This window comes from Cydia fagiglandana, chromosome 15, assembly GCF_963556715.1.
Source record: "Cydia fagiglandana chromosome 15, ilCydFagi1.1, whole genome shotgun sequence".
Taxonomy (NCBI): Eukaryota; Metazoa; Arthropoda; class Insecta; order Lepidoptera; family Tortricidae; genus Cydia; species Cydia fagiglandana.
The window spans coordinates 4,809,673-4,823,253 of record NC_085946.1 but is presented as its reverse complement, the minus strand read 5'-3'; the positions used below and the strand labels follow the sequence as shown (position 1 = coordinate 4,823,253).

The window sequence follows — 13,581 nt, the reverse complement described above, 5'->3', positions numbered from 1 at the left end:
TTTTAAAAATTACATCCTTATTTGCGTATCGTAAGAATATGCACGATAGATACCAATTGAATCGTTTGCTTTGTGACAGCTTAGCTTTGCTAGAAACGGTTTTCATAGCTTTTAACTTAGATTACTTTGCACATATCCAATGGAAAAGTCTTAATAGGATCTTAAATCCTAATTGGTGTCTAAATTCCGATTAGCACCACAGTTAATGGGATTTGAGTAGGGCAAGCGGGTCGTAGGGTAGAGTAGGTTAAGTCGGGGCAGCCCGCGCGGCGCCGCGCGTTAGGGCAGGACCACACGGTACCTCGCCGGGTGGTGCTCGACACGCGACTGAGCGCGGCCGTGCGCGGCTGCGCGCGCCGCGCACGGCCGCGCGTGCGTGCCGCGGCATTCCGCACGTGCCGTCGAGACGTATGCACGCATCATAGAGCAACCTTTGTTTTGTCAACAAAAATGTACTGTACAGCACAATTATAAAAGGTGATAATAAATAACAGGCCTATTCGGATTTCGAGATAATCACAAGATCTAGAGACGATTTAGAGATCAACTAGATCTACATTAGATATCGACTAGATGTGACTTGGATATCTAAGTTAACAAGTTAGTAAGGGTTAACTGGAAGAGATCCCTGAAAGGGATAAGTTCGCCTTTGTACTAATGATGTGTGTTCTTTCATGTTTTATGTTTCTTTTTGTACAATAAAGTATTTTACTACTACTACTACTAAGTCATAACTTGTCGAAATCGTTCAAGAGGACCTCCAGAATAGCGTAAACGTCAAATTTGACATATCTATCTTACAAATATATTTAAATTATCCGTAGTTTTTATAGGCATTCTACCCTGAATGATTTAATCCGCCGCGCCCTCAGCACCGCCTCTCTTCCCGCGACTTTGGAGCCGTCAGGCCTCTCGGCGGCTGACGGCAAGAGACCTGACGGCTGCACTCTCGTGCCATGGAGCTTGGGTCGCCCCTTAGCGTGGGACGTTACCTGCGTGGATACGCTGGCCCCGTCCCACGTTGAGAGGTCTGCTCGGAAGCCTGGGACAGCCGCGGACCAGGCACAGACACTGAAGCGCCGGAAGTATGCGTTCTTAGCAAACGAATACGAGTTTGCGGCGCTTGCAGTGGAAACAATGGGTCCTTGGTCGACCGACACCAAGAAATTTATGAAGGAAGTGTCGGCTCGATTGGTAGGCGTCTCAGGCGACCCAAGAGCGGGCTCGTTTTTTGTTCAGAGGCTAGGCGTGGCGATTCAGAGGGGGAATGTCGCCAGCATTTTGGGGAGTTTCCCGGAGGCGGGTGAGTTGAGGGAGATTTTTTATATTTGGGCGTTTTCGGAAAAAAATATTTGGGTAAAATATCACTGTCCTACGACTTTGGTATACTTTTTTACCGTCAAATACTGTTTTAAAGTGTACTACATGTATACAAAAATTGTAAAGTGATTTATTATCTCAGTATTTATGGTAAAAAAACTGATTAAATGGTACTTTAAAGTAAAGAAAATGTACAAAAACTGAAGAAAGGGAGATGATTTTTGAGTGTCCCATGCACACTTTGCATACTTTGGATCCAAATATTATATATCTGCCTCCTTCTAGGCCCGAACCTGGTTGTTGTGTGATAAGATCGTACCAGCCAAAATCTATTAAAAACCTTATTTTTTAGCACCTAAAGTAAAAATATGCATTAAAGTTTAATTTATTGTTGTCCTTCAATATCGACGTAGTGGAAATTTCCACCAACGTCACGGAGTTTTTACCAACTTAGTAGCAAAAATCTACTAATATCATACGGATTTTTACATGATCGTAACATTATGTTCCTATAATTACCCGGTGTTTAGGTTTTACAAGGCAATTGGGCTCGAAAAAAGCTAGTGTAGGTTGTGCGTCACGATGTGCAGAAATTTGTTTTCCACAACGAACTGAATTAAACTGAAGATAAGGAGTCAATTATTGACTAAATATTTATGAATTACGTTAGATTACTATGTGTTGTATGATATCAAATAATTATAATTAAGAAAATTCAAACGATCAGACCGCTATTTCGCTTTATTAACCAACCGGCATGCCTACGTCACATCCAAAACGTTACGTGATGTATTAGTGGAACAAAAAAACGTGACGTATTAGTGGAACAAAAAAACGTGACGTATGGAATGAAAATGCACGGTTTACATGCCGTCAGTTTAAGTTGCCAAAATATAGTAGGTAGAGTGATATTAAAAACACACAAATAATTTTATTCTAGCTATATTCTTCTAACTACTCGACCTACTAGTAATTACTTAGCACCAGTGGCGGCTCGACCTAAGAAACGCTGGCAGGCGCAGGTTATGCTTTAGACTGCAGCAGTATTGCAGTACGACAATACTGCTAACTGTAAATGTCAAAAAACTGGGCAGCAACATCTATTTTGATTTTGTAGCAGTAATGCAGTCGGCAGTATTATCGTGCTGCAATACTGCTGCAGTCGAAAGCATAATTACTGCAGGAATTTTCAAAATCTGTTAAGTTAAACTATAATAATAGGTATTAATTACTAAATTATTTAATTTAGTACAACATTAAGTAGGTATTAAATTAAGTAGCTATTTTCCGCACATGTAAACCCTTCATGTAGTTCCTAAACGCGATATTATGGTCCATAACGTCACTTTGTCCTACTGTGGCTGTGATTGATTTTATTAGAATTTATATTAATTTTTAGGATAATTGATACTGATTTCGATCTCATTTGCAAGAATAATATATGATAATTATTAAAAATATCTTTTTATAATACCTTTACCTTACGTTTTTTATAACAAAATGATTGCAAAGCAACAATTAAAACGAAAAATGTGACGTATTGGAAAGACTTCTTTAAATAACTTTATTGTAATACTTAATATTGCAGTTGTTATTCGTTTTTAGAAAATTAATATTGTTTTGTATTTCAATAAATAAAAACTGGTTCACTTAAAACACTCCGATCTTCACTTAAAACCTGCCTAAAACTTGTAACGTAATGGATCGTCACATTCGCTGTCATTCAGTTTAAAGTGATTTATTAGGAATATAAATAATTTATATAGAAAGAAAGTAACATTTTCATAAAATATATAAATAGTAGATTTAATTCAACCCATTTTTAGTGTGTGGAATTCCATTACGTGACGGACTCTAATTCTAAAAACGCCCATTTAGTTATGTTTTAGTTTTATCTAGTTATAGCTTGGTAAGGTTAAGGTTAAGTAGCAGTAATTAGTTTTAAGTGTGATTTATTTTTTGTGACGTACGACTTTTAATATGTTTGTAAATGTATAGTAATTGTTTTTAATGAAATAAATATAATTATCCGTATCGTAACTTGTTGAAGTCTAGTAGAAATCTAATTCATTTTCCGAATCGAGCCGTAAGCCTCTATATACAAACGTACTTGTGTACCTACACTTATTTAATTCGTGTCAAACCAAAAATTAGACGTCATAATTAAAACCTGGTTATATGTAAATACTGCTACATTAACGAAATTATCTTTCGAGTACATAGTAATGGATGCGAATAAAGATCTCTATCTCTAATATGTAATTTGCATTATACCAATTTAGAATTTCAGTAAATAAGCTACACCAATTCGCCAAACGTACCTACACTGACATCAGAATGATATCGGAATAATATCATTTAGTTATCGTGCGCCTCTCTCGCGCCAATACATGTATGTACAAGTAGGTACGAGCGAAATACACGATAACTGAATAACATCATTTAGATGTCATTTTGGTGTCAGTGTACCTACGTTCGAATTGGCCTGTAAGTCCAACACATTCGTAGCGACTACGCGTCGCTACGAATGTGTTGTGTATTCGGGTACACTGTTCGTAGCGACTACGCGCTCCATACGGCGAAATCGTGGCTACGCGGTACGAGCGTAACCCGTAGGACTTAGTGGCAATGAATATGCTAAGGGCCACTTGCACCATTCACTAACCCGGGGTTAACCGGTTAAACCCGGAGTTACCATGGTTACCAGTACAATTTGACACTGGGTTAACGGTTTAACCGGTTAACCCTGGGTTAGTGGGATGGTGCAATGGCCCTTAGTCTTAACGTAACTTCCTTCTTCACCTTAACCCATTGGTGCTCTACGCGGCGTAGCACGTCGTAGCGCGTAGCAGCAGTTTTCCGTCTTGTGGTATAGTACATTGTAGGAGAGGACGGAAAACCGCTAAAAGATGGACGAGTGCGTTTTGACATTTCTTTCTAGTGTTCCGTACAAAACTTTGTTTACGGAACACTTATGGGATCACTTCGGTCTTGCAAATCAGTTAAATACGTTTTTCTCGGAGACCGTTTGACAGAGATACCTATTTTTTATACAAGAAATTAGTTCTATAAATTACCTAATTTTATTTTTGAAGGAAAAAGTTGCGCAAAAAAAGACCTTTTATTCATTTTTATGTTTTAATGATACTCATTGATGTAGCGAACTGTCACCAATGACAGATGATGATAACAATGAAACATTGTAGTAGTGGTGGTTCAGGTGTTACAGCTATTGCCTACTTTCCAGCTTGGTTTTAGACCATCTATTGCCATATTTCCGAACAGGGGCGTGAAAAAAACGTTCCATATCGGCGTGTGGTGTGGCACAAAATACTCCTCCGCGTAGCGAGTCAGACCCAGCTAACTCTGCAGCGATTTTGTTAACAGTTCGTACTTAGTTACAGAGTCAGCAGCAATAGTTGCTAAGCGGGCGAGCTGTTAAAAACAATCTTGACGCGACTTTATTGTTAAGAGAAGAGCGCGTCAAGTTAATTATGAACACCTCGCCCGCTTAGCAACTTCTGCTGCTGACTGTACTATAGAAGTGTGCACTGGGGTGGCGGGGTGGCGAGCCGCCGTCGCCGGTTTTTTTTCCCACGTCGGCGCCGCCGACAAATCATCGGCGTGAAGTCGGCGTAACATTGACCGTTTATTAACTACTCAAACTTGGATATTAGTATTATAGTTTGGAATTTTTACCAAAGTCCAAAACAAAACAGGGATTAGGTAATATCAAATACACTGCTGTTGAAAAAAAATATTTATTAGGTTCACATTACGCTTAATAATTAATAACTATTACAAGGGCTTAGTTATAATACCGTGTATCTTAATCTTAAATCATTAGGGAATATTAGGCAAAGCTCTGCGTAGGTGGCACCACTAGCACATACAGTAAACAAATCTCATTGACATCATCAATGACACATCATGCGTCACTAGGTCAATCACATGGCCTACCGTGAAACACGACAACCGAAACTTCGGTATCTGCCTCTCTATCACTCTTGCTTATTCGATCGATAGAGAGGCAGATAGACCTGTAAACAAACCGTCTTGGTGCATGATTGTCATAGTGAAAACTTGTCAAAAAACTGTTTAAGGCCTAGTATGTATACGTTACTCTACGGTTTACTAAACAAATCAATGCTGCACTCTGGCGGCAGCAGTGTTGCCAACTTGGCATTAATGATGCCAGATCTGGCATATTGTCACTCGCTCCACGCACGGCACCAAAATTTTCGATTTAGCATTTGGCATATTTTTAACCGACTTCAATTTCATAGAAGGAGGAGGTTCTGTATTCGGTTGTGGTTATGCTATGTGTATAAAGTAGTCTAAGCCAAATTTGCACCAACTTGGCAGGAACAATATGCACCATCGCCTTATGTGGTTCATATTTTCACATGAATTTAAACTTTTGTGAGCGGATGGACGTCGACGGACTATATATGTGTAATAAAAAAAAATAGCAAATAATTTCAGTTAAATTGACCTCTGATGTTTTCGTGGATTGACACATTTGCAGATTTGATCAGAGACAATTAATTGTTTTTTACTGAATATTTGTAGACACCATATTATTTTAATGTCTATTTTTTCCAAGTGACATTTTAGCTTTTTAAGCATATTTCAAAAAACTATGGCATAATTTTGGCATAATCTAGACATTAGTCTAGCATTTTTTTCTAAATACGAGTTGGCAACACTGGGCGGCAGAACATTGCAGTAAAACTCCCTGTTCTTGAAATGTCTCCTTATAATGAACATTCTCCCCTATATTTCTCTAGCGCCGGCACCTAGCGTAAATCTTTACGTGTTGGGCCAGCTATGTATACAAACTTCTATGCAGGTAGGGTTGCCAGATCGAAAGGCGCTATTATAGGGAAAAAATATCACTTTTTCGGGATTTTGGGACTTAAGTCGGGAAAATAAAACATTGAAATTAAAGTAATTGTATTAAATACAGCGACATTTTACATTATTGGCCATACGTCTGTTGCTCTGGCCATAGACGTTTTTATATGTAAATAGTATAAATTCTTTGAGATCTTGAACAAACAAAAAAACGTAATAATCAACGCGGGTCGCTCGCTCGCTCCACGACAGTTCGGAACATGAAATTATTGTTTTATAACGTGAAGCTGTTTTTCGGGACAGTTTTCACTTTGTCGGGAATCGGGAACACATGCTAAAAATCGGGAGAATCCCGCCAAATCCCGACCATCTGGCAACCCTACATGCAGGCACAGTACAGGCGCTACACAAGTACCAGGGCCTCATGAGTTACGAGAAGGTGTCGTCGACCGACCCGCCGTGGGGCGCGGGGCGCGGCGGCCGGGTCGCGTATCAGTATGAAGGTACAATAAAGTGACAACCCTAAGCGCCAACGCAAGAGTAGGCAAATAATTTAAGAACAGGCCGAGCGGCCTTAGATTCACTACTGTTCTTAGTGTACTGTGATGCAGGGGTGGTACCTTTTCTCAGCAGCTAAATGTAGGAAGTATTGTCATTGTAACGGGGGTCAGTTGGTTCAGTTGTCGCGCAGCAGGCGCACGGTGCGGCGCAGCAGCACGGGGCGCGGGGGCGCGGGGCCGCGCGCGCCGCGCCGCTTGGCCACGATCACGCGCGTGTAGTTCAGTGCGCGCCCGCCCTAACCACAATAACATAATAAGTTTTTGGCAAAAATTTCAATTTTGGTACAAGCTTTTATCGCTGACTGTACTTTTCTTTCCACGGGCAACTAATACTCATCGAGACAATTCTAAAAACCCCAAACACATTTAGGTTTCGTTGTAGGTAAATCGTGTCAGGTGTCATTCAGGTCGTGATAAAAATGACAGAGTTCTTATAGCCACCTCCGGTCTCCATCATCAGATCAGCTCGATGACACCATAATATTGCATTGTCGTCCAATTTATACATGCATGCAAAATTTCAGTTCAATCGGAAACCGGGAAGTGGATCAAATTTAAGCTTTTATTTACGGTCAGGTGAAAGTAAATAAAAGCTTGTAAAAATATTAAAAAAAATGGTATTGTATTGTGTGTAAAATTGTCCCATAATATTTATTTATTACACTTCCAATGCGTTCGGGTTAGCGTTGTTCATAACCATTTCAAATCGATAACTTCAGTCGTTCTCGAGATATTTAGCGATGTGACAGGCAGACCGACAGAATCGCACCATAAGGATTCCTTTTGTACCATTTTGGCACAGAACCCTAAATCATGAACATTTTCGAAAAGTATTTAATTCTTCCACTCAATTTGTGTAAATATATAAAACGTCGGCTAAAGTCACAAACCTCGTAAATCCAATTGAATGAAATTAGGGATTTGCTACCTTAGCCAAAAATACCTAAAGCCGCAAACCCCTTAACTCCTCCGGGAGGAATTACGAGGATTGCCACTTTTGCCGACGAAAAATCGTAAAAATATGGTTGCCTGTGAGGTCGGTTTACTGACGATAATTTTGCGTGATATACCTTAAGAAAACATTGATGAAACATTGCATACTTTGGCCGTAACGTTACCATGGAGATCAGTCCACAACGTGACACTTTCATCGTTTTATAAGACGTTATCACGTAAAAAAAATTGCTAGCTTGTTTAGAAATGACATCCTGCGAAAACGCGCGCGATTCTTTTTGTATGATTTGGTAAAAGAAAAAGAAACTATTTAATTTAGCAGCAATGAGTAGAAAGAGGTTGGTGAAATATTCGTATCGAAATAAAATGCCTCACCCTTGGATGTCCGCTGGTGACAGTGACACTTGGAGTCCGCGCCGCCGGCGTCGGCGCCGCTGTTAAAAAACAAACCCAGTAATTGTAATTTTATTGTGACGACTCGCTAAATTAATGAAAGCTATTTACGTATTGCGGTATTATACAGCCAGCAGCAGAAGTTGCTAAGCGGGCGAGGTGTTCAAAATTACTATGACACGCTCTTATTATTTTATCAATAGTCACGTCAAGATCATTTTGAACACCTGGCTCGCGTAGCAACTTCTGCTGCTGACTGGACGTTGATAAACTGGCAAATGTCATTGAGGCGAAATTGGGATAAATTACTAGTCAATTTACATTGCAATATGAAATACCTACCCAACAGCGTAATGCAGCGTAAGCGTACTTATTATAGTGCGAGCGCGTTAATTTTAGTTATAGACAGAAATAATCTAAAGTATCTTGGTGTCTTTACGATCCGTGTGAGGTTGATTTTTTTATTACAAGTGGACTATTTTATTCTATTATCTTAGATAGATAGATAAACACTTTATTCATTTCCACAACATACATGGTAATTACAAAGAGAGATTTATTAACATTCACATGCAGCTTAAATTAAAAGAAAAACTATTATAATTTAAATTAGACGATATGAACAAAAAAGGACATAACCATGTGTCGTGGCAGAGAATAGGCGCTGGCTCAGCATGAAAATACGACAAGCCACATCGTTGATCATTTGTATGTTATGTTCCGTTATGGAGTGGTGTGGTGTCTCACCATGTCGTTGGAGGGGCGGGGCGGGCGCGGGCGCGGGCTCGTCGTCGGCGAACACGATGGGCAGCTGCATGATGTCCAGCTCGTCCACGGCGGGCTCGGCGTTCACCGGCGTCGGCGTCGGCGGCGTCGGCGGTGGGATCGGCGGCGGCGGGACGGCGGCGAGAGAACGGCGCGGCCCGCGGGGCACCGGCCGCGCGCTCTCGGTGGAAACTACCATTTCAATTATTTATTTAATTCGAATCTTAAAATGAATTAAGATTAGTGACATTAAAATATAAAATTATTTAGTTTATACTTAATTTTAATAATAGTTTGTATAAGTTTTGTTATTGAATAAATGACTGATGTAATGAAAAAAAAATACAAAAATAAATCTACAAGTGCTAAAAATTTTGAATTTAATTTTAACGGTCGAATACTATTTTATTTAATTATTTAGTATGTACTTAAAAAAATCAAAATCATTTACATCAAATCAAATGTTAACCTTTAGTTACGATCCTACAAGAAATTGTAGACAATTTTTATTGTAGGGCAGACACTTACCAGCAGCAGGCTCTATCTCGCGTATCAAGCCGCGGGCACTGAAAATATACTTCGATTATAAGTACAATACATACAATATTGTCTAATACAATAAACGATATATGTAGTCTAGTCTAAAGAAACAGCGGAGACTATTCGAGTCATTTTTTTTAATTCAATTTTTAAACAAATCATATAATAAACAAGTATTCAAGAAATAGGCTAAGTTTAACCACATTCCCTGTTCTTCTTTTAAATTCAAAAGTTATGATACGAACAGCAATTTAAATGTAAAAAATCTATTACCTACAGACCTACACTATAGGCGGATTTTATCTGTCATCGTAGTTCGTTAAAATTTGTTTGTATAATTGCCATGTACTGTCATCATTTTTCTTCTGGGCTGGATTTGTACCAAATGCCTCTAATTAATGTAAGCCAAGAATTTCGTACATTGACAGGCCATTTGCCATCTCTATCGCCAGTATCATCGAATCAATGTACGAAATTCTTCGTATAAATTTAATAGGTATTATAATATAAGGATGAACTCACTTCTGCATCGTCGTGTGTCGCTCCTCGACCACCTCACCCGCACCCGCGCCTGTGGAGTTTACAAACTCTTGTAGAAATTAACCCTCCATATATGTTCAGTGAGGGAGGTCTATGTTCAGCAGTGGACGTCCTCTGACTGATATGATGATGATGATGTTCAGTGATTATTAATAGTTTCGGAGAAACCATTTTTTAATTGATATTTTGCACATATAGTTTACCCGCTTTTTCCACCTGTTACTTTGATTAATTGTTCCTTCAAATTCCGTTACATGGCGACCCCGCCAATCACAAGACAGCTATAGATAGTGAGAACAAAGGCACGTACTTTTCCTGGCAGGTCGGCGCAGCGCATCGCCCTCGGCGGCCGTCAGCGCCCAGCGTGCCACCTCCTCCTGCATATGACATGAACAATTGAACATGAGTATACAAATTAGTGTAATATTTGCCCAGTGTATTTTTATAAAAAATAATTGGATTTGTGCTATTTTAAGTAAAACACTACTATACAGGGTGCCGGTTACCTTAGCCATTGGACAAGCCCTGAAATCCCACGTACTGCTAAGAAATGCTCTAACGGCAATATTTATAAAATTATCAAACAAAAGTTATTTTATTTCCAATAATCGTCAGCAAAAAGAAATATACTGTATTATTGGCAGTGCTTTTGACAATTTGTTTGAAAATGTGCGGCAATGATGACATTTGTCAAAAGTCAGAATCTTATTGTCATAAATAAAAAAAGTAATCAAAACGGTCGAAGGTTTCATACTATTTATTAGCTCACGAGCTACTAACACATACAGGTTGCTCCAAAGTAAAAAAATCGTAATTTGTAAATTTCTTCGTAATCGCTACACCGATTGTTATGATACTCGGTATACTGGTTCTACGAGTAAATACCCTAATCACCCTAATGCATATGTACATTTCGACTGTCTAATGGCTAGGGACACCCTGTATAAATTGTAACTTGAAATAGAAGTCACATACGAAAGATAAAGTGAGGTTGCCTCACCGCCACGGCCGCGTCGAGCGCGTGCTGCGGCACCAGGCGGCGCCGCAGCCGCGCCGGCAGCCGCAGCGCGTCGTCGGCGCCGCGCACCACCAGCACGCGCCGCGCCGCGCCGCCGCCGCCCGCCAGCTCGCACGCCAGGCTGCGCGGGCACGTGGCCCCTGCGCTGCCGGCCACCACTAGGAGTGGGAGTACACTCACCGCCACGGCCGCGTCGAGCGCGTGCTGCGGCACCAGGCGGCGCCGCAGCCGCGCCGGCAGCCGCAGCGCGTCGTCGGCGCCGCGCACCACCAGCACGCGCCGCGCCGCGCCGCCGCCGCCCGCCAGCTCGCACGCCAGGCTGCGCGGGCACGTGGCCCCTGCGCTGCCGGCCACCACTAGGAGTGGGAGTACACTCACCGCCACGGCCGCGTCGAGCGCGTGCTGCGGCACCAGGCGGCGCCGCAGCCGCGCCGGCAGCCGCAGCGCGTCGTCGGCGCCGCGCACCACCAGCACGCGCCGCGCCGCGCCGCCGCCGCCCGCCAGCTCGCACGCCAGGCTGCGCGGGCACGTGGCCCCTGCGCTGCCGGCCACCACTAGGAGTGGGAGTACACTCACCGCCACGGCCGCGTCGAGCGCGTGCTGCGGCACCAGGCGGCGCCGCAGCCGCGCCGGCAGCCGCAGCGCGTCGTCGGCGCCGCGCACCACCAGCACGCGCCGCGCCGCGCCGCCGCCGCCCGCCAGCTCGCACGCCAGGCTGCGCGGGCACGTGGCCCCTGCGCTGCCGGCCACCACTAGGAGTGGGAGTACACTCACCGCCACGGCCGCGTCGAGCGCGTGCTGCGGCACCAGGCGGCGCCGCAGCCGCGCCGGCAGCCGCAGCGCGTCGTCGGCGCCGCGCACCACCAGCACGCGCCGCGCCGCGCCGCCGCCGCCCGCCAGCTCGCACGCCAGGCTGCGCGGGCACGTGGCCCCTGCGCTGCCGGCCACCACTAGGAGTGGGAGTACACTCACCGCCACGGCCGCGTCGAGCGCGTGCTGCGGCACCAGGCGGCGCCGCAGCCGCGCCGGCAGCCGCAGCGCGTCGTCGGCGCCGCGCACCACCAGCACGCGCCGCGCCGCGCCGCCGCCGCCCGCCAGCTCGCACGCCAGGCTGCGCGGGCACGTGGCCCCTGCGCTGCCGGCCACCACTAGGAGTGGGAGTACACTCACCGCCACGGCCGCGTCGAGCGCGTGCTGCGGCACCAGGCGGCGCCGCAGCCGCGCCGGCAGCCGCAGCGCGTCGTCGGCGCCGCGCACCACCAGCACGCGCCGCGCCGCGCCGCCGCCGCCCGCCAGCTCGCACGCCAGGCTGCGCGGGCACGTGGCCCCTGCGCTGCCGGCCACCACTAGGAGTGGGAGTACACTCACCGCCACGGCCGCGTCGAGCGCGTGCTGCGGCACCAGGCGGCGCCGCAGCCGCGCCGGCAGCCGCAGCGCGTCGTCGGCGCCGCGCACCACCAGCACGCGCCGCGCCGCGCCGCCGCCGCCCGCCAGCTCGCACGCCAGGCTGCGCGGGCACGTGGCCCCTGCGCTGCCGGCCACCACTAGGAGTGGGAGTACACTCACCGCCACGGCCGCGTCGAGCGCGTGCTGCGGCACCAGGCGGCGCCGCAGCCGCGCCGGCAGCCGCAGCGCGTCGTCGGCGCCGCGCACCACCAGCACGCGCCGCGCCGCGCCGCCGCCGCCCGCCAGCTCGCACGCCAGGCTGCGCGGGCACGTGGCCCCTGCGCTGCCGGCCACCACTAGGAGTGGGAGTACACTCACCGCCACGGCCGCGTCGAGCGCGTGCTGCGGCACCAGGCGGCGCCGCAGCCGCGCCGGCAGCCGCAGCGCGTCGTCGGCGCCGCGCACCACCAGCACGCGCCGCGCCGCGCCGCCGCCGCCCGCCAGCTCGCACGCCAGGCTGCGCGGGCACGTGGCCCCTGCGCTGCCGGCCACCACTAGGAGTGGGAGTTCCATCTGTAACAAATAAAATGTTCATCATCATCGTCATCATCTCAGCCATAAGACGTCCACTGCTGAACATAGGCCTCCCCCTTGGAACTCCATTCGTACCAGTTGGAAGCGACCCGCATCCAGCGTCTTCCGGCGGCCGTAACGGTGAGTGGACGTCCTACGCCTGCGCTTGCTAGTCCGTGGTCTCCACTCGAGCACTTTTCGACCCCATCGGCCATCTTCTCTGCGCGCAATGTGTCATGCGCAAATAGTCACCGACATAGCCCACCGGATTAGCAAGCTGAAGTGGCAATGGGCAGGCCACATTGCGCGCAGAGAATAAAATGTTGATATTGTTGATACAAGGCAATTCTTCTCCGAATTTAGTCGTGTACAAAAAGTATCTAAATCGATGGTTCAGATAATTGATGGTGGTCTAATAAGGAATGACGTATAGTAATAGGTACCTCGGTCCGGTTGAGGTGCGTGGCCTCGCCCTCGGCCGTGAGCAGCGGCGGCGCCAGCAGCGCCAGCGCGCGCACGGCGGCCAGCGCGGCGTCCCCCCCGCCGCCGCCCGCCAGCAGCGCGCCGCACACCGCCGCGCCCAAGCCCGCGCCTCCCACCACCACCGGGTGGGACCTGGATATCACTTGTAGGAATAACTCATCCAGTAAATCCCTAACGTTTACTAATACATTG

General features: G+C 46.2%; 1 protein-coding gene across 1 annotated transcript; it reads right to left on the bottom strand.

Annotated features, from left to right (window-relative positions):
• Positions 1-6,757: 6,757 nt before the first annotated feature.
• On the bottom strand, positions 6,758-11,113 carry LOC134671072 (WAS/WASL-interacting protein family member 3-like). The gene is made up of 7 exons (XM_063528855.1): positions 10,930-11,113; positions 10,240-10,306; positions 9,912-9,960; positions 9,378-9,415; positions 8,832-9,041; positions 8,067-8,125; positions 6,758-6,973 (listed from the first exon to the last, which is right to left on the bottom strand). The coding sequence occupies exons 3-7, from the start codon at positions 9,917-9,919 to the stop codon at positions 6,854-6,856; spliced, it is 435 nt and encodes a 144-aa protein (XP_063384925.1). The 5' UTR covers positions 9,920-9,960; positions 10,240-10,306; positions 10,930-11,113; the 3' UTR covers positions 6,758-6,853.
• Between the last annotated feature and the right edge of the window lie 2,468 nt (positions 11,114-13,581).